Source organism: Notamacropus eugenii, chromosome 1 (genome assembly GCF_028372415.1).
Source record: "Notamacropus eugenii isolate mMacEug1 chromosome 1, mMacEug1.pri_v2, whole genome shotgun sequence".
NCBI classification, from domain to species: domain Eukaryota; kingdom Metazoa; phylum Chordata; class Mammalia; order Diprotodontia; family Macropodidae; genus Notamacropus; species Notamacropus eugenii.
This window is the reverse complement of record NC_092872.1, coordinates 23,608,445-23,636,245: the sequence shown is the minus strand read 5'-3', so window position 1 is coordinate 23,636,245 and position 27,801 is coordinate 23,608,445. Positions and strand designations below refer to the sequence as shown.

At 37.9% G+C, this 27,801-nt stretch overlaps 1 protein-coding gene across 2 annotated transcripts in view; it reads left to right on the top strand.

Moving 5' to 3' along the window:
• Positions 1-1,931: 1,931 nt before the first annotated feature.
• The window catches only part of FSD1L (fibronectin type III and SPRY domain containing 1 like), a 100,336-nt gene continuing 74,466 nt past the window's right edge, over positions 1,932-27,801 (top strand). For both annotated transcript variants that reach the window (XM_072655349.1, XM_072655341.1), the window contains exons 1-4: positions 1,932-4,173; positions 16,819-16,914; positions 17,234-17,365; positions 25,571-25,672. In XM_072655349.1, coding sequence (XP_072511450.1) covers positions 3,667-4,173; positions 16,819-16,914; positions 17,234-17,365; positions 25,571-25,672 — 837 coding nt within the window. In that variant the 5' untranslated portion in view covers positions 1,932-3,666. The remainder of the gene's footprint in view (positions 4,174-16,818; positions 16,915-17,233; positions 17,366-25,570; positions 25,673-27,801) is intronic.

Below are 27,801 nucleotides of genomic sequence, written 5' to 3'. Positions count from 1 at the left end.
GCTATTTATGTTATCCCCTTGTATTGGTTATGTTATTTTAAGTCTTCCAATGGATATATTACTTATAACCATAGCATTAATATAACTCTCAATAGTAATTTTGTTTTTCTTCCACATTTACATCAAGGGTTACACAAAAACCTCTGAAAGTCCAAAGGCAACCTTAAGGACATGAAATTAATCAATCAGCAAGTATCTGTTAAGTGATGACTATGTGCCAAAGCACTGTATCCCCTACAGTGCATCAAGGTCCCTTTTGTTTAGAGGGAACCTCTGAGCCAAAGATTCTTCATAAACATGCTTCCTTGTACCAATGAGGTTTCAACATCATTTTCAAATACAAATGCAGAATGCCTAGGTAGACAAGTATTGTAGATAAAAAAACCCATCTGATATTCCTAACTCTTCTGAGCTACTATAGAATATAGGGTTCAAGATAAGGAAAAATTACAGCTCTATATGATGCTTTGTGTTGTTTGATTTTTTTAAGTGTATAAAACCTTCCAAGACTTTTATTTTTCAAATGGGGCACTTAGTTGGTAGGGATGGGGTTGGTCTGGCATCTAGACTGGTGATGTCATCGGTGTGAATTAGCTGCCTCTGTGAAAGCTCTCTGGAACAATACAGATCCAACAAACCAGCTATAATTTAAAGTCGTAGATGACTTTCTACCAGAAGGGAAAATGAGAATTTCAAGGTGCTACTATATGTCTAAGTCAGGAACTGAATACAAGTCTTTCTGACCCTAGTTAAAATCTTCTGCTTATTATACCATGGTATTCCTCATTTACATGCCAATCCAAATTACAGGAACATTTAAAAGACTGATGTTTAAACCTCTGAAGCTATACTTTTCTATATGATTCAAGAAAATACTGGTTCCTAATTTTCATTTAAAATCAGGTATTTACTCAAAAGCCTATGAGATTCATGAAGTAAGAATTCAAAATGTGTGAATATTAGAAACATATAGTGCAGTGAGGGTCACAATTCAGTGGCATGTGAATTAACATGAACATTAGAAATTATAATTCAGACCCTCATAAAAAGATAAAAGGAAAACAGTTTTGGAATTAATAGAATCCTAATCCATGAAAGGGAAGGTAATCTTCTTGAAGGCAGGGATAGTCTTGTTTTTGTACTTGTAAACTCTAGAGTCTAACACAGTACCAGGCATATAATAGGTGCTTAATAAATGCTATTGATTGATTACGACTGTTGACTTGAAACAGACTTCAGAGGTCAAGTCCAGTCCACACTTGAAACATGATTGCCTCTACTGCATCTCCAAAAAGAGGTCATCTAAGCTCCATTAAAAGCCCTTCACTAATGGGAACTCACTACTTCACGAAGCAGCCCCTTCTACTTTTGGATAACACTTTAATTGTTAGGGAAATTTTCCTTAAATTGACCCATACAAAATCTTAGTCTTTGCCACTTTTACCCATTCACTTCTAATTATTCCCTTTGGGACCAAGTAGAACAACATCTAATCCTTCTTCAACAAGACAGCTCTTTAAATACTTTAAGATAGACATATTCTCTTCGATTCTTCTCTCCCACCAGTTCCTTCAAATGATTTTCATATATTATGCCCTGTACCTACGTCTTTCACCATTCTGGTTGCCATTTACTGGACATTACCAAGTTTATCTATATCCTCCCTAAAATGTGGTGCCTACAATTGAATACAGTTTAGCCACAGACAATGGGCTGACCAGGATAGAGAACAGAGGCACTATGATTTTCGGAGTCCTGGACTCTATGCTTCTTTTATATGCAACCTAAAATTCCATTAGCTCTTTTGGCTTTGATATTACATTATTGACTCATGTTAAGTTTGCAGTTCATTAAAACCAACAATTTTTTTTTCAGATGAACTGCTGTTATCTAGCTTTGCTTTATCCATCTTGTACTTGTGAAGCTTTTTTTTTTTTAATAAATGTGTAATATTTTATATTTATCACTTTTGCATTTCATCTCATTAGACTGGGTCCAAAATTGCCTGTCAAGACTTTTTTGGAGTTTGTCTGTCATCTAACATGTTAACCACCCCTCCCAGTTTTCTGCAAATTTGATAAGCAGACCATCTAGGGCCAACCACAAATCCCTGGTTCACTTTCTTCTACACTGGTCATTCATGATTACTCTTAGAGTCTGGTCATTGAGCCAGTTCAAAAACCATATAACTTTAATATCATCTACCCAATATCTCATAGGATCATAGATTTAGAGTTAGAAGGAACTTCAGGTTTCTCCTTTTCCTTAGGGATAATGTGAGCAATTTTGTGAAACATTTTGCTGAAATCTAGGTAAACCATATTCACAGCATGCTACTGATTGACCTAGTCTAATAACCTTGTCAAAAAAGAAAGAAAAAAAGGGTCAGCCTGTCGTTTCCTGTTCTTGATAAAATTTATGCTACCTCTTTGTTTTCATAGCTTTATTTTGGGGATTTTGATAACCATCTCTTTAATAAAATATCCTACAATTTGCCAAGAACTGAAGGCAAACTCAGCTAAGTTTGCCAACTCCATACTCTTCAATTAAATTCTAATAAAAATCTTATTAAGTACCTCTACCTGCAAGGCAGTAGGTATAAAAAAAAATGACAGAGCCCCTGATAGAAATGAGCTTACATCCTAGTGGGTCAAAGGGATGGAGCATGCATCTTGGCCTCTTTGGTGGATCATATTCTAGATTGAAACTACTGGATTGATTCCTGTTTGCTCAGGAGACGAGGGCTTTTTGACAACTGAGCCTCCTAGGAAGAACTGCTCCCTTAGGTTCTACATAAAGGAGCAAACTCTTCCCAAGGAGAAAAACTCCTCACTTTTGAGCATATAGCTCTGGGCTCTGTCAGCATCTACTCTGGACTTCTAGTGAGTGGTGTGAGGGATTTCTCCCTTCCTCACCAGCAGCCATATTGTCCATAAAAACATTGCAACAACCCTAGGCTGGTCTGAGACTAGATTTCTGCCTATCTCTTTCGTTTGTGTTTCTTCCCCTAAGTTCAAATGCCCGAACAGCAATCCAGAGAGATGGACATTTCCAACCTTTGTGAGTAGGAAATAAAATAGCCGTCCCATATCTGACTTCTACTTTGTCTTCCAGAAGGGACCAATGTTAATCCCTGGTTCCTGACATCATCGTTCAACCGAAACTTTGGTCTCCAAAGACACCAATTTTTTGATTGAATCCTGGTCTTTTTAAGTCCAGAGCCAGAGCTCCCTTTCTAGGAGGGGCCACTTTTGGGATGAAGGTGGCACGTCCTTCTTTCCCAATTTCTCTAAATTCACTTGAAGTCATTTGAGTCTAGCTTTCGGTTAGTGCCATCTTTGCTGGCTGGTACTTTTAACTATTTCAGTTCAATAGGCACACAGGCAAAAAACACTGTGCAAAGCCCATCTGCTTCGACGCTGGAGAGGAAGGCGTACATGGAGCAGTTCGTGCCCTCTAGGAACTTCCACTCTGACATTCTGCGATGCCAGCCCCGTCCTTCGCCTTCCTCTCCTTCTTTCTCAAGCCTGGGCCACTGTTCCAGCCCAGTTCGGATGCCTCCTTTTCCTCCTTCATGGGAGTCCCCTTCGCCGCGCACTGAGCTTGGGATGAGGTCTCCGGAGGTCAGCCGACCCTGACCTTGCGGAGCCGGGACGCGCCGCTGGGATGGGTCCTTCCCACTGTTATCTCTCCCGCGCCTCCCTGGCGGCGGGCTGGCGGCCGTTCTTTTGTTTCAATGTAGCAGCTGAACTCCGTCCCGCGATCCCATCCAGCCCGGCCCTCCCAGCCCGGACTCCAGGGCTCACCCGCTCCTGCCTGTCCCAGACAGCCCCTCTCCCGACCTCCCCCTCCCCCCCGCCTCCGCCTCTCCAGTTCTCCCCCAGGCGCGGTCCGCTCTCGGCGCCCCCTCCCCCGCCTGTCAGGAGGCAGCGCGCAGGCGCCGAGGCCGCGCCCTCCCCCGCCCCTCACGGTGGGGGAGGGGACCTCCACGCCCAGCAGCGAGGGGTGTGTGCGCAGGCGGGCTGGGGGCCGGAGTTTTGGGTGACGGCGGCCGAGGCCGGCGGCGCCTCAGTCTCCCGGGAGACGGCGGCGGCGAGGGCGCTGCTAGCGGCTCCTCTCTCCGGCGGTCGCGGAGCGCGGCGGGCGCGAGGCCTCCCCATGGATTCCCAGAAAGTGAGTGAGGGGGGCGGGGAGCGGCGCCCCTTCCTCGCGCGCGGGGCGGGGCGGGGCGGGGCTCGTGTCCGCGCCCGGAGGGGGTGCGGGCAGAGGCCGGGGGCCTGGCCTTGGGGGCGCGGCCCCGGGCCCCTCAGCCCCTCAGCCCCCCATCCCCCTCCCCTCCCGTAGGATCGCGGCCCTCCCCGCCTGCGGCCCGAGAAGGGGCCGGCCCTGGAGCCGGCCCAGGGCACTTGGGGCCCGGGTGGGCGGGGGGCGTTTAGTCTGGAGCCGGGCTGAAGCCACGGGAGCCCCGTGTCCGGTCCGGCGGGGACACTGAGGCCCCCGAAGGGGCTGGCCGACCCCTCCCCCCATCCTTGTGGAAGACCTGCACCTTCCCCGTCATCCCGGACATATGAGTCCGGAGCGCTGCCCCCCGGAGCGCTGCCCCCCGGAGCCTCGGCCGCCCGGGGACAGGTGCTATAATAGTGACAATGACGGTATTTCTGTAGCACTTACTGTCACAAGGGCTTTACCTCGTTGGATCCCCTCCACCGACCCGGGAGACAGACCAACAGCCCTGGGAGGCAGGTGCAGTGACTGAGGTCCAGGGTAGTAAGTGGCACAGCAGGGATTGGCAATGGGTCTTCCGACCCCCAAGGATGCACTTTTCTTATACAGGACACTGCCTCTTTTAGGGAATCTCCCAGAGCCAGCATTTTATTCAACATCCCTCTGCTATGTGCCAGGCTCTGTAAAAAGAAGTAAGGTGAAAAATCAAAAGTTCTGCTCTCAAAGACCCACAGACTAATGAATGGGGAGAGTATTATCCATAACCGCAGTTGTTTGGTGCTTTCAGTTTACCCAGTTTAAGTTATCCTTGTTTTTATAGATAAGGAAACTGAGACCAAAGAAGTAAAGTAGCTTCTTAGAGAGGATTAGAACTCAAATCCCTTGACTGTCAGTTCTCTGTTCTCCCCTCTGCACTATTTGGTCTCTCTTTTAATAGAATTAAAAGGACGTTAATTTGTACCGGACCAGGAAATCATAATCACCCTGTGCCATTTCTTCTGTTTCTAGTTCTGTTACTGTCTGGGCAATCTTGGGGAAATCAGTACACTGTTACTAAATGATTTTTAAGATCCCTTCCAGTTTTAATATTTAGTAATTCTGTGATTCTTTGCACTGGGTTATTCCAAAGTAAAAGTGTTTAGGGTATTGTCTTCTAAAATACTTCCAAAAACATATCTGAGGTCATTTTGTTAGAAGCTATAAAGTAATGGAAAGACATGTTTAAAGAGTATTTTTAAAAAATTTCAAGACTGTTGAACCATAAGGTAGGCATCTGAGAATGTAAACATTTTTAACTTGAACATTTATAATATAAAGCACAGTTAATGTATGCTTGCATCTTCAGTAAGAAATTAGGGGATATACTTTTCTGATTTTTACTTTTTACGACTAAAGTAGGTTTCTAAATATTCTGTTTTTTTGTGCTTTGGATATTTTTGCCTTGTTCAATTTTTAAACAAGTTTTGGTTTTTAATTAGTGTCAAGTTACTGTAACTTTTTAGGTGAGAGATATTTTGACTTAGATGATTGATTATTTTATGCCCATTTTGGGTCTTCCTGTCAAGTTTGGATTTAAACAAAGAAGCCATGTGGTATAGTGAATAAAGTTATAGTCAAGAAGCACTGGAGTTTGAGTCCTGCCTTAGATAGTTAGTAGCTAGGTAACCCTGAACAAGTCATTTAACCTCTGTAGGCCTTCTTTTCATAATCTCTGAAAGGAGTTTAGATTTAACCTCTAAGGTCCCCTCCAAATCTAAATCTATGATTCTATAAACCGTAAAACAATAGTAATTTTCACTTTTGGACTCTAATTGTAGTCAGCCATGAGCATCAGTTTATCACACTTTAGTATAGCAGGATTGAATTAAACTTTATGCAATAGCAAATAAACCATACTACTTAGAAGAAAATTCATTTTGTATTATGGTATTAAAAATATTTTGTGTTATTGATTTGGATCTTTACATGGAAATTATTATAGAATTATATTACATTCTAAAATTGTTGTATATTTCTCTTTATGATCAAACAGGAATGTTAACATTTTGCAGACAGAGACATGATAGAGTGGGTATGAAGATCTCTCTGCCACTCTTTGGAAAAGTGAGGGATTGTCAGTAATCAAACTATTATTTCTACTTAAATATGTGTTTTGGAACAAAAAACAAAATGGAAAGGATTATATGTATGATAATAAAAATTTAATGCTAATATTCCTTTGAATTCTGCTTTCTTTGGCATAGTACAGTGTAGATTGGCTGTTAGAGAGAAACTTTTGAACGTGTTTTGTTCTTCTGTGCAGCCACTCCCTGAATGAAATCTAGCCAAGTTCACCTTTGCCCGCATGTGACAGTCTCCTTTTTATCTTTAACAAATGGTTTCCACGTACTAGAGCCAAATGAGGACCATTAAATCCAAATTGAAAGAGGATTGGAAGTTCTGACTCATGTAACTCCACTTCTCTTAGTTATAGGATCTGAGGCTTAACTAAAGACCGTCTTACAGTAACATGATGGCTGCTGGTCAGCAAATAGATTAGTTTTACCAGCTGCTTTTCTGTCTGAGGAAATAATTTGGACTACAGTGTTATGTTACAACAGACACTGTTTGAACAGAGTGGGGGAAAAAAAACCCAACTGCTTTGGTTTAGCACCATGGATACAGACAACTTCAGCATTAACTTCTATATATAGTGGGATTTTGTTGAGTTTCTGGAACACATTCTTGCAGAAGATATGCTAAATATAGGTATCTTTGCTATAAAAAGCCTTTTGAAAATATATCCTTAGGTAAATTTAAGAAAAATCACAAAAGTTTCTCTCCTTGGGAAGTGGGTATAGAAACAGATTATTGAGATACTTGGAGGAATTACAGAATTTAGAATTTGGGAATTGGGAAGATTACAACTAAATTTTTGTACAGGAGAGCTTCTCCAAATGGAGAAGACCAGTGCTCTGGTAAAGCTGAAGAATAAGAAAGTTAGGGACCAATTGGAGGAGGGTCACTGAGAGAATTGTGCCCCTAGATTATTTTTTTTTTCCCCTTTTCACTGCTCAGTCTAGAAGATGTAGTAGCATAAACTTTAGCCTGGAAGAGAGAAGAACTAACATGATATGGTTTTTTTCATGTTTCACTAAGTACATTTTTTATTTGAATCTCACAACAGTCTTTGTGAGATAAGGCTACCTACAGGTCATGTTAGCTTTATTTTACACCTTGAGGAAATTGAGGTCACATAGCTAGGTATTGAAGGCAGTATTCCTAAAGTATCTGACCATTTCACCTGCCCCCTCAATACTCCTTTGGCTCTCTGCTGTCTCTAGGAAAAGTTACAAAAATCCTCTGTTTGGTGTTCGAAACCCTTCATAGCCTCCTCCTAGTTACTCCTGCCGTGTGCTCTTTGATCCAGCTGTTGACTTCCTTCCTGTTCCATGGATAAGACGCCATCTCTTTGCTCTGGGCATTTTCTTTACTGTCCTTCATGCCTTGAATGCTGTCCCTCCTCATCCTGGGTTATTGATTTCCTTGTTTTCCTTTAAATCCTGGCTAAAATCCTATCTTCTGCAGTAAGATATTCCTAAACCCTTTTAATTCTAGTGCCTTCCCTCTTTTAAATATTTTCTATTTATAGCTTGTTGTCTCCCCCATTTAGATCGTAGGCTCCTTGAGGGAAGAGTCTGCCTTTTGCCTCTTTTTTTGCATCCCCAGCCCTCTGCACAGTGCTTGGTAAATAGTAGATGCTTAATGTTTATTGACTGTCTTACTGACAGAATCTGAATTCAGGTCTCTCCTGACTCTAAATCCAGTAGGATAACATCTTGGCTTTTTACTGAGGAGACTGAGATCATTTGAGGGAGCTTGAGGTTTGCAGCTTTTTAACTTTGTCTTGATATCTTAACCTTGAGTTAGTTACCTCCTGCAGATGTTTGAGAAGCAGGTATTATGATTTGCCTGGTGTTAATACTGCCTTGAGAGTCTCAAGCAAAACTGAGTTTGAGTAGGCGAGATTTATCTTTGATCCATTACTACTTGTTTTTTCTGATTCCTCTCCTTTTTCCTTCAACCTAACACTGCCTTCTTCCTAAATCTTCTCCCTTTTCTCTGCCTCAGTGTTGAGTGTCTTTTTGATGTTCAAGCTCTCTACATAAGCCTACCTATTCCAAACTTATCCCTGTCTGTCTTAAACAGACTTCCTCTTCCTTAAATGCTGCTGGTCTCTGCTGTGTGTAAAACTGATTGAAGTTAATTCTTTGGAAGGTGTGAATACTTGATAGGCCTAACCTACTCAAAGTTATCTGATTTCCCACAAAAATAGGAGAATAGCTGTTGTTTGTGGGCCTCCAGCTATGATTTAATATTGGCCCTTCACTGCTTGCTTTTCTTACCTTTCAGCCTTTGCTAATGTGTGAGGATTGGGAGATGCTTAGCAAAAAGCTGTCATATTTGGGGGAATTGGTGTGAAGCTTGACCCACAGAAATGAACTAAACTAAAATGTAATTAGTTAAAAAACACAAACCCACGAAACATTTTCTAGTTATTGCCAAGTAAAGCTGCCTCTGTGAGTGAACGAGTTATGATGATAGTAGCTGACAGTTTTATAACCATTTCCAGATACAAAACTCTTTACATAAATTCTCATTTGCACCTCACCACATAGGAAACAGGCCAAGAAGTTGTATCTTACTCGTGGTTACAAAGTATTTGTCACAGATGGGATTTGAATCTAAGTCTTGGTTTTAAGTGCAGCACTTTACTATACCCAGCTGCCACTTAGAGGCATGCACTGGTTGAATTGAATATGAGTAAATCAGAACAAAAAACAAAACAAAACAAAAAACTCAACCAACTGGTAAAGATCTTGTATTAGTCATTTATACTTGCTTAGGGATTTGGATTGTACTTTGAGTAATATTTGTTTAATTTTACCCAAATTGATTTTGATATTTGAAGCCTTTTATCTCTCCTTGTGAGACAGTCCCTGGGTGGAGTGAATGGTAGAGATTAACTCTAGTTTTAGGAAGATCTGGGTTCGAGACCTACCTCTGACACATATTATCTGCCTAATTAGTGGACAAGGTCATCAATGAGTGCAACAGAAAACTTTGGAAGACCTCTTTTTACAATCTTTTTACTATCCTTCCCAATTTGAAGGATAAATTGTCCAAGTTTTCAAACTTGGAGTCCTCCCCAGCTCATTTTTCTTCTTCCCACATATCCAGTTAGATGCAAAATGTTGTCTATTCTATGTCTTTAATATCTAATGGATCTGTCTCCTCTTTACTCATATAGCTACCACCCTGGTTTATTCTGGGGTGGTAGTCACCCCTTATCACCTCTTGCCTGAACTATTGTAATATTCTCATTAGTCTCTTCCCTCTCCAGTCCATAATGCACCCAGCTGCCAAGAGTGAAATTCTTAAGGTATAAGTCTGACCACGTCACTCTTCTGCTCAGTAAGCTTCATTGGTTCCATATTGCCTCAAAGATAAAACATGAGCTTGTTTTATCATTTAGTCTTCCACAATTTGGTTTCAGATTCACTTCCAGATTTAAAATGTACTGTGACTTATGGAATACTCTGTACATTACTCCCTTTCATATACTCTAGCCAGACCAGCCCACATGCTGTTACTCACATGACACTCCTTTTTTCTTCTCTGTGCCTTTTCACAGGTTGTTCCCAGTGCCTGGAATGTACTCCCTTCTCCCCTTTGCCTCTTAGCTTCCTTTAAAGCTCAATTCAAGTACCACCTCCTATATAAGACTTTTCTTGAACTCTTTATGTGCTAGTGTTCTTCCATTCCTCATTACCTAGTATTTACTTGGGATAGAGAGCTGGTCTTGGAGTTAAGAAGACCAGGGTTAGTTCTACATCTGACACATACCAGCTTTGCCACCTTGGGCAAGTCACTTGACTTTTTAGTGCTTTAGGACAGTGGTGTCAAACTCAAATTGAAATGGGAATCATTAAACCACATATGAGGTTTTCTGCCGGTCACATATTGACTTAGAAAACCATGTGTTTATATAACACATAGATGTTACATATATATATTTAGTAATACATCAATACATTAAAATCAGATGGGAACTACTTTTTAGTCTGCTTCAGGCTGTACTCAAGGATATGTGTATGCTTATGGGGCACATGTGGGCTATGTTTTACATGAAGTCAAGGCAACTCTATGAGACTAAATTACAGAAAAAGTGATGAACTGTATTTATAGAGGGTTTTCTTCATATGAGAACTTCAAATGTCAATGAAATCACAGATTTGGTCTCAATTCCTATATTTTGTATCTATATGAACATTTTGTGTCCCCTGATACAGTGTAAGCTTATTGAGGGTAGGGACTATTTAATTTTGTCTTTGTATCCTTAGAGCTCAGCAGATAGCAGGTATTTAAATATTTATTGATTGGACTATAAGACCATTTTCTTTGTTAAAACAGAGAACAGTAAACAGGTAGGAAGGGCAGTGAAGCAGTAATGAGAGAGCATTGGATTAGCAGGAAGAGAACTTTGTTCTAGTCCCATATTGCCACTAATTAACAGTGTGATCTTCAGAAGTTATCAACTGGGTTGTTATAAAGGAGCTTCTTTTTCAAATATGGAATGGATTGGATGATTCTTAAGGTAATTTCCAACTCTTGAGATTATAATTTAGAGAATTTATGATCTCATTGATATCGGAATTTCTTCCCAAGTAAACGTCACCTATACGTGTCTGTCTATCCTGTGCAATGTCTCTATTTGTCATGAGGATTCCATCTAGCATGCAGGGAATATTCCTTAAGTTCACTTGAAATCTCAAGGACAGAAGAATGTCTCTTAATATTAGTTCTTGCCTCTTGACTAATCCATATTTTTTTTATCATAGGTTGCATTTGGTTGATGATATCCCTTATGCTTCTTATTTATAACGTATTGCAGCTGCTTATGCCTGCTATATATATTTGACACTGACTAATGATAACACAGCACTAGAAAAATATTGGTAATAAAAAAGACGGGAGAAGCTTGGGTTCATTTAAAAAAAGTGCTATAAAAATCATAGTGCTAGACCTAGAAGGGAATTCAGAATCTATCTAGTCCAGTCCTGTCATTGTTCAGATGAAGAATCTGAGGGTCTTGGAGATTAAATGAATTACCCAAGGTCACACACAGGTAGAATCAGAAACAGAATTTGAATCTAAGTCCTCTGACTCCAGAACCAGCGCCCTTTCCGCTGTACCGTACCTCCCTTCCAGGAGATCTTTGCAGGTCTCTTCAATCTTTTGTATGACCTCCTTTCAGTTTTTTGCTTAGTTCGTAGGATTCTAAGGACATAGATTTAGAGTTAGAAGGAATCTTAAAAAGCCATCTAGTACAACACCTTCATTTTAGAGATTAGGAAACTGAGGACCTAAGAGGTTAAGTGATTTGTCCAAGGCCACGTGGGTAATGAGTGACTAATGTGGGATTCAAATCATGACCTCTGACTCCAAAGTTCGAATTCCTTCCACTGTACCAGCTGCCTCCCAAGCTTTGTTATACGAAATTTTCCCTATCATGCTTCTTGTTTTATAAATACTGCTCATAATCTGCCACCACCCATCTCTTTAAGAGTTTGCAAATTCATATTCTAAACCAGTGTTGTCATTGGTTGTCATATTCTACTTTTTATCAATGAAGTCAACCATTAATATGCTTTCTGTGGTGGCTTAAATTCTTTTGTTCTCATTGTTACAGCAACTGTTCTACATTAGTTAAACTTTTATGTGAAATTCATATTTAATGTTGTTGGACTTCTGGTAGTGGTATCCAATTAATAGGGATTCACCTACTTCAGTAGTGCATCCGCTGGATTACTGGACATGGATCTAACATTTAGAGAACTAATGACTAAGTTAAAGTTAATAAATGACCTAAACTTGATTCTTAGCACCCTGTTTCTCCTTTTCTGCTATTCTGCCACTGTCCCTGCAGAAGGGGAAGGGGTACACACAAGACTAAGGGCTATTTTACATTCTTCTTTGTTCATGGGTTGCCATGGCCAAGGAATTCATTACCAAGGGGCCAGACTACGGATGATGAACTTCTTATTTAACTCAGCTGTTTTTCTGGAAAGCACAGGCACAGTCTGTTGCTCAGACTATACTTGAAGTCTTTCCAGCATGATAGAATCTGCCAGAACTTGAGTTTCCTTGGCAGAATCTTCAAGTACCCAGAATTACCTCAATCCTACAGTAAGGCATCAGTAGGACTATGTATATGACCCTAAGATTATGCTTCTCAATTGCTTAATTTCCCGACTTTCCTTTTTCCTAATTTGTAAAGTGAAGGGGGAAACCACTAGATTATCACTAGAATTCAACTCAAAAAATGTTAGTATCTGGAGGGCAGTGGCTCTTGAAATCGTGTTAAGACGATTAACAGGGTGACTTGTAGGTTTTCAGAATAATAATTTGAATTTGTATACTACTTTAAAGCTTATGAAACACTTTACTCATAATACTATGAATTCATGTGATTATTATTTGTTTTGTTTATCTATGAGAGGTAAAGTGATTTGTCCCTTGTCAGACAGAGTAAGAATTTGATCCAGGGTTTCAACCTCGGTCTCTTCATTGCAAGTTCAGTGCTCTGCCTGTTATGCTGCACCTCCCTGGAGGAGAGTTAGGGAATGGCCTAGCAAAAACTGCTGGAATCCTGGTTTGAGGACCTGGGATAATGGGAGAGGAAGCCTGTGTATCATTTTTACTCACTTTTCACAGGTTGCTTCTCTACCCTATCACAGATCTCTGATAAGTTCCAGACTTGAATCTTATATCTGTCTGAGTCTGGGTCGTTCCTAGTCTGGTCTGTGATATTTCCCCACCTCCCTTCTGCCCTAATACTTCCAAGTACATATTTTGTGCTTGTCACTTTAAAGAATTCATGATTTTTGGGGGGGAGGGAGGTATTGTGCCCTCCTTATTGGTGTCTTGGAAGTAGTCACTCTGCCTCTGCGGTTACTTCTTCCCGTGATAATGAAGTGTTTTAGAATCTTCCTTGCTGATAGAAGTATTTCTGTATTTTTTTGAAATGGAGGTTGTATGAATGAGAAGGGTCTCCTGAATAGTCCTATGAATGTCTGATGATAACACTTGATCTGAAACACATGCAACACTTTTCTCTGCTGTGGAATATGAAGAAATGAAATTGAATATTGAAGGATGTTCTGAACAGTCAATAGAGTGATTCCTATTTTTAATAGGTGTTCTTTCTGCAGTAAATTATTCAGATATTAGCCTAAGGGAGGATATTTTGTATGGACGTAATTACACCTGTTGGGATCATTTGTAGTGCTTACTTTTCACTGATACTGTATTGTGAGCTCCCTGCATTTGTCTTATTTTTGCTGCTATGTTTTAAGTTTCTTGTGGGTAAATTATAGTTTTTACTTTTTAGCTCCCTTATCTTTTTTCCACCTTGTGTCTTAATACAGGAACTCTGTAAATAAATATTGGTTGAATTGGTTCTCAAGGTTCTGGTACCAAAAAGATGCAGTAATTTGAAATTCCATTCTAAATGATAGTACTATTTATTTAATTCCTTTTGGAAGGAGCTGGGTAAACTGTTTAAGAGATATGGTTAGATATATATGACTAAACTTTCCCGCTTTTTGATTTTTCTCCCCACTAAATTAAATCAATATCTGCCATATTTGATTTTTCATTGTTTGTTCAAAAAAAAGTGAGGGGAAAATAGAGAATCTAAATGCAGTAGTACCATAAAAATCATTGGTTTACCTATGTCTTGTAGCAAAATAAACATTTCATTGATGATTAGATTTAACATTTAAATATTTTTAAAATCATCTGATCTGAACTGATGTTCATTTTGGAACTCAGTTAGAAAAGTGGACCACCACACTGTACAAAAGATTCCCTATGGTTCATATGTGACTTAGAAAACCCACATTTATATATTTCTTTTTTTTTTTAATAATACGCCTTGAAACCAGGAAGACCTGGGTACCAGTTTAGTTTCTGACACATACTCTTCCTGTGATCTCGGACAAGTTACCTAACTGCTCAAGTCAATTCTTTTAGTCTCTAAATTGCAGTGGGGTTGCAGGCCTGCTTTGGTAGTGCAAGTCCCTGTAACATTCCAGTGAAATTCAAGATCCAAGCCCTCTCTTTATCCTTAAAAAAACAAACAAGCTAGTAAGAGCTTGAATTCTCTCAATAGCTTAAATTCTGTATGCTTTACTTTGCTTTACGATGTTTTTACTAATTTTGAAGTGCATAGTATTTAAAATTCAGTTTGTATAGTTACTCTGGCAATAAACTCTTCCTTACTGACTGTTAATAACTTTCCCTAAGGTAAAAAAAATCCTCATAATTGAAAAAGACATTGTATTCACTTTCATTCATCTATAACTCTTGTGTATTGCCCTAAAACTAAAAAAATTTGGTAATTGTTTCAGAAGCTAAAGGTAACCCAGCTGTGTAATAAGAGGGAGAAGTAAAGTGAAAAGCAGAAGTTTATAAGATAGGATAGGGAAGAATGTATAATTTACTAGGTAGTTACAGAAATTGTCTAGATGTTGCTGCCTATGTGCTTTTTGGGTGATATTCATACTAAAAAGTGACAGTAAATCCTTAAGCTTCCTTGTTCTCACATTAGTATTAGCTATAATAAAATTCATTTAACAGGTTATCCAGCCTACTTTCTCTTCTAGTTTGGCAGGACCATCCTGTAATCATGAAAGCTCTTTTTGGCAAGAAAGAGACAAAATCACCTGGGCTGGCTTAAATCTTCAGAGAACTACTCTCTAAGCATTTGAATCTCATTACTTAATGTGGGTGGAATTAAGCTGATTAATTTCCTTTAGATTTAGATTTTGTAACTTTAACACTCGTTAAAATTTTCATTGATTTATTTCAGTTCTGTCCGGCTCTTTGTGACACTACTTTGGGGTTTTCCTTGACAAAAGCATTGGAGTGATTTGACATTTCTTTTTCCAACTCATCTCACAGATGAGGAACTGAGATAAACCGGGTTAAGTGCCCAGGGTCACGCAGCTAGTGTCTGAGGCCACATTTGAACTCAGGTCTTCTTGGTTCCAGGCCCAGTGCTCTATCCCCTGTGTCTCCTAAAATTTCTCTGTATTTTTTCCTGGTGCCTGTTAATGTTTCAAATGTGTAAGTTGCAGAACATTTGCAGATCTGCACTGAATAGAGGAAGTTTTCTTACCAGGAGTTCCCTATGCCAGGGAGGAAAATGTTTTCAAAATACTTCCACATATGTTTATTGTTCCACTTGATAGTCAGAAGCCCTGTGAGACATGTAGCAGATATTGTTTTAGTGCATGCACTAGGCTCTTCTCCCCACCCCCACTCACACTGGCAGTTCTGGTCCCCAGTGAGCAGCTGCTGCTTCTCCTTGTCCCCTGAGAGTTCTAGGGGGAGTGAGGAGGTTTTTTTAACTGTTAGTGCTCACTAGTCTTCGATGATGTGCTTCCCCCTATTTGGTACCAGTTAATCAGACTTTACTATATTTCAGATAAAGTAAGAACAGTTGGCACAAACATATCTCCCCACTCCACTCCTCCCCCCTCCCCCCATTATCTGAGACAAGTTGGAATTTAAACATTTTAGAAATATAAAAGAGGAGATCCTGGGAAAACATTTCCCTTCAAAATGAGAAAATACAAGAATTATGGTAAAATGAGAACCAGAAAGTAAAGTTGTTTCCATAATGAATGTCACACTGTGTTCCCAAGCAGTTTTTTTCATTTCAGGTTTTGGTATTGTTATCCATGGACATTTAGTTACATGTATGATGAGAGTGCTTTAACATTGTCCCTTGGTGCTATGGTTTTCATTTGGATCGTAGTTTTAGATCTGAAAGGAGGAGTACATTTGCTGGCTATTCTGAAGGCTAGGAAACTTTAAAAAAAGAAAAATAGTTGCCTGGGCTTCACTTTCATCTTGGTGTCTTGGCATTTGCAAGTGCTCTTTCCTTTTTTTCCTCTTGGGAAAGAAAACTGCAAACTTATCCTTAATTTTGTCTTTTTTAAAAAAATGAAATGTAAAATTTATTTTTTAAAACTTGATAGTTTTCAGAATTCTACCATCTTCTTTTTGCATCTCCCCTTAGTTAGTAGTCAGATGGTAGATTTATCCGGTTCTCAGTTGGGTTAATTGGGCATGTCTGATCTTATGCAAGTATGTAAGATACATTTGTATACATACAATTACATACAGTTAGCATACAGTTAGCTTCTAGTAGGCAAATCTAAGACATATTGATTTAGTATTTAGTTGGCTATTTGCTATAACTATAATATGTCAGTTTGAGTTTTTAAAAAAGAATAAAATTGTTAATCCCTTCTTTAGAAGCTGAAGGGTCTGGGCAGATTTTGAGCAACCATGTATCTCAAATAATATTGCCATAGGAACTGAATGCTGGCTATATTCCAGTGTTGTTAGTAATATAATTTACCTAGAGAATTTGTCTTTAGAATATGATTTTGGGGTCTTGATAATTTCTTTAGTTGAAATAGTGTAAGGATTATGGTGACTGTCATTTTTATTCAGGGTATAATTTTGTTTTTATTCCAGGAAGCTCTACAAAGGATTATCACAACTCTGGCAAGCAAAAATGATGAAATTCAGAATTTTATTGATACTCTAAATCATACACTAAAAGGAGTTCAGGTATGAGGCATTTAAAAACTATTTATGTGGGACAGAATGAATGACATTCAGATCAGATCAAATGACTATAAACATATAGTCAACTCTGGTTTTTTTTATTAAGACTGTAGTTCTGCTTCCTATATGTGTATGTCTGGAACTACTCAGGTTTATCAAGAATTTTATTATTTTCATGTCATATAATACATAGTTATGGCATATATACATATGTATATATTGTATTTGTGTGATCTCTTTGTTTTTTGATAACTATATTGTGACTGTATCATTCTTTTTACCTGCTTCTTTCCATTTAGTAAAACTTATTACTTTTAAACAGGCCAACTCTTCTAGCATACTTCTAGAATTAGATGAGGAATTTGATGGTCTTTATTCTATACTGGATGAGATGAAAGAAAGTATGACTAATTCTATCAAGCAAGAACAAGCTCGTAAATCACAAGAACTACAGGTAAGTTCATGTAATATTTCAAAATTATGAGAATATTTCATTCGGATAATTTATACTCTATTAAATACTTTGAAAACAAATATGGATAGATAAAAGGATATGTGAACTTTAAAAAATCTCAAATTGCTTGGTGTAAGGTATAAATGCTTCTGTGGTGATATGTGGTAATAATTATAAAAATATGCACATTAAAATCTACATATCTCTTAATCTGCCAACTGGAAATTTGTGTTAATCTGCATTTTGGCATCCTTCATTTTAGAAACCAGACCAGTAGGCTATGTCCTTGTGCTTTGAAAGAGTCTTAATGAAAATGGGTAGTTTAAATCATCTGTGTTTAATCAAACAGAATAATTCTAGAGGGGGAGATAAAATACTTCTAGATATAGCTAGAAAGTAGAAATAATTACATGAGAAATGCAGTATTTAAAAAGTAATGGTTGATTAGAAATGGGAGCCATCAAGCATTTATTGAGCTTGCACTGTGGAAAGAGTACTATATATTTCCTTTAGACACTTAAAGATTTATTAAGGATAGAAGTCTTAGCTATACAAAGCAGTTGGAGAATGGGGAAGGGGGGAGAGAGAATCAGTTGGCCATATTAAAATAAAAGGCAAAGCAATCTAGTTTTTTTTCCTCCGGAGAGTGAAATGTAAAAAGTTCAGCCTACTCACTTTTTATTAAGAGCAGAGAACATAGCATTTTATTCATTAAAAAAATAAGAAATTTAATTCAGTTCCTTTTTAAAGCTATTTAAGTGAAAGAGAAGTCCAAGGGCAAGAGAAGGGAGAGAGATAAGAGAAAAAAGGCAACATTGCCTGCCTACACATCCATCCTGTTCCTCTGTCTTGTGCCTGATAGAGTAAGGGTATTAGATGAGATAATCTTTAACCTTCCTTTCAGCTCAAATATTTTGTGACCTGTAAACATTATTATCCCTTAGGCCCTTACCTACTTAAACACCCTTATCACTTCAGTTTTTGCCCTGCCCAAACAGATTTATATACTCCCATGTTCATCTGCATATTCTCTCTGGTTCCCTATTGCTAAGATCTACTCTTTTCCCCATGCCCCTAACTGACAAAAATTCCTGCCTAATTAGGCTGTCTTCAGTAGCCATTGGGCCTAGTCTCCCTGCCAACCTCCTCTGGCCTTACATCATCTACTTAGCAGTCTAGCCTCGACTGTTGCTATTACTAGTTTCTTCTTTCTACTTTTAAGGCAAATTACCTGTTATCTGCTCTTTTGTCTGAGAAAGCCAGCTGCTGAGGTGAAGTCACCTTTGGAAGAGGGTAAAAGCTGCTGGGACAATTAGGAAGAAAATTAAATTTGGTGCTCTTGTTTGCAGTAGTGCCTAGGGCTAGCCAAAAGGCCCTTAATTTTAGGAAACTTTTCGTGGACCACATGAAATAAAACCTTGCTCCTTGAAGGTATACCCTGTTTAGAAAAATATTTTCCAGCTATCTGGGGGTAAATTATGTACATTGTTATATGTCATTGTTATGGGTGACTTTTAGTTGATAATTTTTTTTACCATCTAGTACTCCTTAATCCTCTGACATGTATGTTTTTTATTGTCATCAGCTGAGTTTAGGGTTTATTTAGAATGACTTCATTGTCTTCTGTAATGTGTACTAAAGATAGTTAAATCAGAAAGCGGAAGAAATTTGCTTCAAATTCAGCATATCATGGTGGACAAATAGTCAGGAAGGACCAGGGTTCAAGTTCTGCCTTTGACATTGACTATGAGACTCTGGGCAAGTCATTTAACTTCTCATTGCCCCCAAGCAAATTTGAGTTGAAAAAGAAGATAAAATTATTAATCTCATCATTAGCAATTACAGACTCTAAATGAATTTAGAAAATAAAAAACACAGTCTTTGCCATCAAAGAGATTACAATCTAAATTTTGAAGATTCAACTATGTTTAGAAATCAAAAGTGCATATAAGGAAATCTGTAACTAAGGGCAGCTTAAGATACTTATTCTGTGTAGTGAAAAGGGACTGTGGGTTAGTAGGTTTATTTAGAGAATGCATCCTAGAGAAAGTGATTTTTGAGAAGGCCTGAAAAAGGGAAGGAACATTGTTTGAAAGAGCAAAGGGAAAGGACATTCCAGGTAAAAGGCAATCCAATATTGAAGATAAACAGAGACCAAAGAAAATAGAATTCCATGAATTGTGCTTGAAGCAAAATAGTAAGTTAGTGTTAACTCAGACTAATCTAATTTAGTTTGCCATATGATCTGACTTTTGAGAATAATACTTTTTTAAATATAAAAATAGAGATTTATTTTTACAGAGGGTAGGGGATTAGTATATTATATTAAATTGTGTTAGAGTAAGTAAGTATCTTGGATAGAGAGTCAGAAAGTGCTAGGGTTCAAGTTTTGCTTCAGACACATATTAACTGTGTGACCCCTGGGCAAGTTATAGATTTAGTGCTTGAAAGGCTCTTAGTAGAACCATTGAAGTGCCAGCCCTTTCATTTTGCAGATGAGGAAACTGAGACTTATTGAAATTAAGTGACTTGTCCAGGGTTATACAGCTAGTAAGTATCTGGGGTAGACTTTCTTGACTCTGAAGTCCAGTATCTTGTCTGCTCTGTCACCATATATAACCTCTTAGTGCTCTAGAAAATTCTCTAAGATTTGTCGAGAAGGTGCCAACCTTCATTGGTAGAGGAAGTTTATTCATCATGGAATGTCCAATACCAGTGAAATCACAGTTCTAGTCCCACTCCCTAAGTATGTTACAGTAGATATAAAAAGATAATTTTGGAATTTTAATTGCTCCTATAAATTGTTCTTGAGTTGGATGTTAAGGCACCGAAACTTCCATAAATAGAAAACTGAGCCCTTGCTTCATGTTAGACATGCTAAACATACATCATTGATCATGAATAATTAAATTATCTGAAGTCTTGTGTGTTGGCTAGATTTTCTGTTGAATTTTGTCCAGGTTGATCTCAGTTCTTTGATAGTAGAATATAATGATGAGGGAAAATGTTATATCAGTCAAGAAATATTAAGTGCCTACTATGTGCCTGATACTGTGCTAAGCAGTGGAGATACAAAAAAAAAAAAAAAAAAGACAAAAGAAAGCCCCTGCCCTCATAAATCTATTAGGGGAGACAATGTGAAAATAGATACAAAGCAAATTCTATGCAGGATAAATAGGAGATGAGTACAGAAAGTATGCACTGAACTTAAGAGAGTCTCAAGAAGGCTTCCTGTAGAAGTTGGATTCTAGTTGGGCCTTAAAAGAAGCCAGAGAGGTCAGTAGTAACAATAGAGGAGGGAGAGCATTCCAGGCATGGAGGACAGCCAGAGAGAATGCTCAGAGTTGAGTGATGAGTGTCCTGTTGTGGAACAGCCTGTAGGTGGGTGTCACTGGATCTAAGAGTCCATGTTGGGGAGTAATATGTAAGAAGACTGGAAAGACAGGAAAGGGCTAGGTTATGAAGGGCTTTGAATGTCAAAACAGTGTGTTTTGTATTTCACCTTGGAAGCCACAGAAAGCCAGAGGAGTTTATTGAGTAGGGTATAGCATGATTGGATCTGTGCTTTAGGAAAATCATTTTAGTGACTGGATGGAAGGATGTATTAGAGTGGGATAAGACTTGAGCCAGGTAGACTCACCAACAGTCTGTTGCAGTAATTGAGGTGTGAGGTGATGAGGACCTGCACTAGAGTGGTGGCCGTGTCAGAGGTGAGAAGGAAATGTATTCAACAGATAATACAAAGGTGAAATTGACAGAAATTCAGGATGAGTCCTACATTGTAAGTCTGAGAGACTGGGAGGATAGTGTTATCCTCTACAATAATAGGGGGAATAGGAGGTAGAGGAGGGTTTAGGGGGAAAGATGATGAGTTCTGTTTAGGACAGACATACTGAGTTTAAGGTGTCTACTGGACATCCAATGTCCGGTATTCTAGATGTCTAAAAAGACAGTTGAAGATATGAAATTGGAGGTCAGCAGAGAGATTGGGGCAGAAAAGGTAGATTTGAGAATCATCAGCATAGAGATGGTAATTAAATCAAATAGTCAAATTAAAAGGGAGCAGATGAGTTCTCTAAGTGAAGAGGGAGAAGAGAAGAGAAGAGAACTCTGTGGGGACACCTATGGTTAGAGGGTATGATCTGAAGACAGATCCAGCAGAGAAAACAGACAAGTGGTCAGATAAGTAGGAGGAAAGCCAGGAGAGTATCCTGAAAAGCTAGAGAGAAGAGAGAAACAGGGAGAAGAGAGTAATCAACTATGTCAAAGACTTTGGCAACTAAGAAATCATTAGTAATTTGGAGAGTTTTGATGGAATGATGAGGTTGGAAAGTGAGATTGAAAAGGGTTAAGAAGAGAGTGAAAGGAGAGAAAGTAGAGTCATCTATTTGCAGACCTTTTCAAGTTTAGCTTCAAAGGACAGAAGACATATAGTATAATAGTGGAAATGGAAGGAGTAAGTTTTTTCAGGATAAGGGGAGACATGGACTTGTTTGTAGGCAGTAGGAAGTGAGTCAGGAAGGAAGGGATCATTCCTAATAGAGGGGTCATGAGGAAAAGCTTCATAAAAGAAGGGAGTATATGATCTGGACCTTAAAGGAAGGGAAAGATTTTAATAGAAGTGTGGGAGAATATACTTCTAGATATGGAGATAACATTTGCAGATGCTTAGGGGTGGAAAAGATTAGGATGAAATTAGAACATATTTAATAGTTTATTTTGGCCACTTCCTAGTGAAAAAAGGCCATGTCCGAAAAATTTATTTTGTTCTGCACTCTGAGTCTACCACTTTTCCATCAGGTAGTGGGTAGCATGCTTTATCACTGGTCCTCTGGAAATATGGTTGGTTACTGCACTGATTAGAATTCTTAAGGCTTCCCAAGTTGTTTTGGAGTGTTGTTACTGTATTAATTGTTCTTCTGGTTACGTTCACTTCCCTAAATCATTTCATACGAGTCTTACTAGGTTTCATTGAAACTATCCCTTTCATCCTTTTTATGGCACAATAGTGTCATTGCAGTCATATAGTATAATCTCTTTAAGCCATTCCCCAATTCATGGGCATCCTTTTAGTCTTCAGTTATAAAAAGAGCTGCTATAAATATTTTTGTACATATAGGTCATTTGTGTTTTATTTGATATCTTATAGGATATTGACCTTGTATCAGTGGACCAAAGGGTATACACAACTAAGTGGCTTTTTGCAGCCCCCTCATTTTACAGATAAAGAGATTGATTCCCAAAGAAGTGAAGTAGCTTGCTCAGTGTAATAGAGATAGTAGCCAGATTTTAGATTCTGACTAAGATAAGTAGTTTTGTATTTTAATTAAGCATGGTGTCATAGATTTAAACCTGGAAAGAAACTTAAAAGATCTAGTCCAATCCTTTCATTTCATTTGTTGTTCAGTTGTGCCTGACTCTTTGTGACATTTGGGGTTTTCTTAGCAAAGGTATTGGAATGATTTGCTGTTTTCCTTCTCCAGCTCATTTTGTAGATGAAGAATTGACGTAGACAGGATTAAGTGACTTTTCCAGAATCACACAATTTAGTAAATGTTTGAGGCCATATTTGAGCTCAGGAAGATAAATCTTCCTGACTCCAGGCCCAGCACTATCTATCCACTGCACCAACTAGCTGGCCTTTTCATTTTGTAAATGAGAAAATTGAGACCTAGAAAATGACTTACCCAGGAATCACACGGGTAGTGTCTAGGCAATGGAGATCTATAACTTCTTGGCAAAGTGTAACCTAATCAGACCCTCTCTGTAATTAAGTAGATTACTTTGGTAGTAGTGTGAAGATTGAATTAGAGAAGGCCGGAAATTGAAAGTAGGGTGATCAATTGGGTCATTACAGTAGTCTGAAATCAGGGTCTGAACTAGTGTTGATAGTGAAAATGGAAAGGAGAAGATGCATGTAACAAATCTTTTGGGGTTAGAATTTGCGGAATTTGGCAACTAATTGGATATTAGTGGAGTAGGAAGAAGAGTCAGATGATTCTAAGGATTTCAGTCTGGTTAACTGGGAGGATGGTGGATTATTTTAGAAGAAAAAGGACAGGTTTTGGGTGAAAGCTGATGAATTCAAATTTGGACATGTTGAGTTTTTTTAACTTTTCATGAGGCATTCAAATAGAAATGACCCTCAGGTAAGTTGAAAATATAGAACTGGGGCTCAAGGGAGGGTGGAGCTGGAGTCATCTACATAGAGACAGTAATTGAATTCTTGTGAGTGGATGAGATTGCCTAAGTAGGTGTTGTAAAGAGGAAAGAAAAGACTCAAGAACAGAACTTCAAGGGATCCCCAGATTAGAGGGTGGTAGGAAAAAGCAACTCTGCAATAGGAACCGAAAAGGAACCTCATGTGAGAGGTAAAAGAATAACCAGAACAAAGCGAGGCTGTAGAAACCAAGAAAGGAGAGAATGTCAGGAAGGAAAGGGTGTTGTGTAAACAGTGTCAGATATTGCAAAGGGGTCAGAGAAGATAAGGACTTTGAAAATGACACCGAATTTGTCATTAGTAATTGGTGGATGAACTTGGAAAAACAGTTTCAGCAGAATGATTGGAATTGAAACAAAATGTCTGGATTGGAGAAAACTTAGAAGCCACAGATTTTTATAGACTGCTGTTCTATAGACATCTGAAAGTTTACATAATTCCTTATGACTCCTAAATTGTTTTGATGTGTGTTATCTAACAACTCTCACAGCAAATGTATGGATCAGACAGGGCAACTATTGCTTGAGTTATTAGATGAAAATAGACAAACTGCTTTGGAGCCTAAGGTCACATGGTTAGCAAGTTTCAAAGCTGGTGCTCAGACTCAGGCTGCTTGATTTCTAAGTCCAGAGCTCTTTTTACTACATTGTGCTGTCTCAGTAAGTAAGTGAGTTTCAGTTGTGTAATACTAGCTCTACATTTTTATTTGTAAATATAATAAATGATGAAAAAATTATATTTGTCTCTGTGGAGAAAACCCATTACTAAGGAGGTTGTTAGACGTATTGGTGTTCAGTTCTAAACAGTATTGTATTCTCATCGGAACTTTCATTATTGTAGAGCACTTAAGATGACCCTGGATCATTTCGCTTGAGTGAATCCCTAAAACGACAGAAGATGAGTCATGCTGATAAAATTGCCTAGAGTTTTATTTGCAGTATGATGAATAATTGCAACTCCATGTGATAGTAGAAAAATCTCCCCCAGTTGATAAATGGTCAAAGGATATGAACAGGCAGTTTTCAGAGGAAGAAATTAAAGCTATGTATAGTCATATGAAAAAATGCTCTGAATCACTATTGATTAGAGAGATGCAAATCAAAACAACTCTGAGGTAGCACATCACACCTATCAGATTGGCTAACATGATAAAACAGGAAGATGATAAATGTTGGAGAAGATGTGGGAGAGTTGGAACACTAATTCATTGGTGGAGCTGTGAGCTGATCCAACCATTCTGGAGAGCAATTTGGAACTATGCCCAAAGGGCTACAAAAATATGCATATCCTTTGAGCCAGCAAATATCACTTCTAGAACTGTATCCCAAAGAAATCACAGAAGTGGGAAAGGGTCCCATGTGTACCAAAACATTTATAGAAGTTGTTTTTGTGGTGGCCAAGAACTGGAAATCAAGGGGATGCCCATCAATTGGGGAATGACTGAACAAATTATGGTATGTGAATGTAATGGAATACTATTGTGCTATAAGAAATGATGAACAGGAATACCTCAGAGAGACCTAGAAGGACTTATTTGAACTGATACTGAGTGAAAGGAGCAGAACCAGGAGATCATTGTACACAGTAATAGTCACAGTGTGTGAGGAATTTTTCTGGTAGACTTAGACCTTCATAGCAATTCAAGGACCTAAAAAATTCTCAATGGACTTTTGTGGGAAAATACCTTCCACATCCAAAGAAAGAACTATGGAATTGGATCACAGAATGAAGCAGACCATTTTCTTTTGTGTTATATTTTGTTTTGTTTTATGGTTTCTCCCGTTCGTTTTAATTCTTCTGTACAACATGACTAATGTGAAAATATGTTTAATAGGAATGTATGTAAGATTGCATGCCGCCTTGGGGAGGGACAGGGAAAATGTCAGACTTATGGAAGTGATTGTAGAAAACTGAAAACAAATTATTTAAAAAAAAAGTGATATAGAAAAATCTCTTACTGGTTTAACTTTTTCCACTATATACAGAGTCAGCTTAGCCAATGTAATAATGCCCTGGAAAATTCTGAAGAGCTGCTCGAATTTGCTTCAAGGTCACTAGATATAAAGGAACCTGAAGAATTCTCAAAGGTAAGAAAACAAAACCAAAAAACTTAATCTATTATAGAAAAATAATGTAGAAATTCGTTCTTTCCCCACCAGTTTTGGATTGGGCCCTTTATCACTAATACTTAAAAATAAATAAAATCCACTACCAAACTTGGGATTTCTTGATAAGTGTATGTACTTTTTCCAAAGCAGACTAGATGTTTGGAGTCATGGACAAATTAATATAAAGTTTCATTTTACTTTGACTATTTAAAATTTCAGGTGACTAGTCAAGTGGTCAAATTATTCTTTACTAAATGTCTCTGTTGGTGGTTTATTTTAGGAGCACCTGTCAGGGTAGCAGTACATTTTTGTGCCATACAAACAGCATAAATGGAAAAGGAATGAAAGAAAATAACTATTAACTAACAACTTCGAAAATTTAGTTTGGAATTCTTTGTAAGTTGATCAGAGAATGTTTGCTATATAATGTGTTTGATGCTTATTAATACTTTAGCACTATTATTGGAATAGTGTTATTGGAATAACAATGATGATATAATTAAATTCACATACTTTATTAAAAATGTAGACTCTCTTTAAAAGTTATATGTTTTAATCAGTCTTTCAAATATTAAAAAAAAAAAGCTTTCAGGTGTGTTTTAGTTGCTTAGTATAATTTACAGGTTATGAAATCCAGAATTCCAATATGGATAATTTTAACTCTTAATTTTTGTATCACATTCAAAATTGAGTTGCTAAAAGAGTAGGCAATCTGTTAAATTTCTCAATTAGTAAAGTCCATATCTGATAAATTATATTATACTCCCTTATCAAGAACTCCCACATTCAAGTTTGATTATTTGGTCAGTAATTTTTCTTTGTATACTAACATGTAGTGAACAATATCAGATTAAGAAAAAGCAATTTTTGAAATTGCACTGTCCAACGTGATTATTCTTGAGACTCAATTTTTAATGAATTCTATGGCTGAAAAAACTTTCTGAGAAAGAGAAACATTTAAAGCATTCAATGTTTATTAATGCATTGATGTGACCACTCTAACAAAGAAGGAAGATGTGGAGAAGACAAGAATTACTTGAGAGAAATGATTGCCTGCCCTAACATTTATAGGTTTTACAATGAGGGAAATAATTATGGGATATGAGCATCATATCATAACCCCAGAGGGATGTGTCATGTTACATTTTATAATCCACTCTACTCTTTTAATAAAACAAATCTTTAAAACACTATATGGTTGTTTACCTCTATTTTTAACCATCTTTTTCATCCTTTTGCTTATTTTAAAATTAAGATATAAAAAGCAAATCATATCTTTCAAGGCAGAAGCAATAACATTTAATTTTTTTGTTGATTTACGAGAACTATTTTTATTGACATGTCATTAACTTCTTAAAACGAAAGGAATTAAGCTCAAGTTTAGTTTTTTCTGTTAGTAAAGAAAGAACTTGTTAAACAAAGGTATTATTTAAGCTCTCATTTTTGTAAAAACAACTCTTTTCTTTCAGGATCACTTCTCTGGGTCTCTCAGCTATAGCCAAGAGTCAGGAAAGAAAGAGAAAAGGAACCAGAATAGCTAAAATAACTCAACTAGCTCTCATATACTTTACTTATAATAGAGCTTCTTAGAGCCTATTCTTTGACACATAAAGCTAGTGATCTTGGTTATCTGATTTTCTAGTCCTGAGCAGATTAGAAATAACAAATTAACAAAGGAGGCTGGAAGAAAAAGCTGAGTCCATTTACATTAGTAAGAACTTAGAGCAGATAGCTTGACAGGGAAGGAGGAAACACAGGAAATTATATACAAAGCAGAGAAGAGAGCTTTAGAAAAAGAACAGATGTCTAGGGCTTTTTGTGTAGTCTTTTATGCCTCAGTAACTCCTGAAGGTCATAACTTTGTTGCATAAAAATGCAATAATGTTCAAGTTGAAAGGAGGTAAATATTGTTTAATATTCTGTACTTAAGAAAACAGGGAAATATCTAACATATTTTAGAGAAATCCTCTCCCACCTCCAAATAGTTAACTAAAAAAAGTTGTAGTATTTAAAGGAGTAGATAGGCTTCAATTAACCTGTAAAATTCACTCATCTATATAACGTTATTCCTCTGCATTTCAAGATTAATGAAATCATCTCTGTTTATA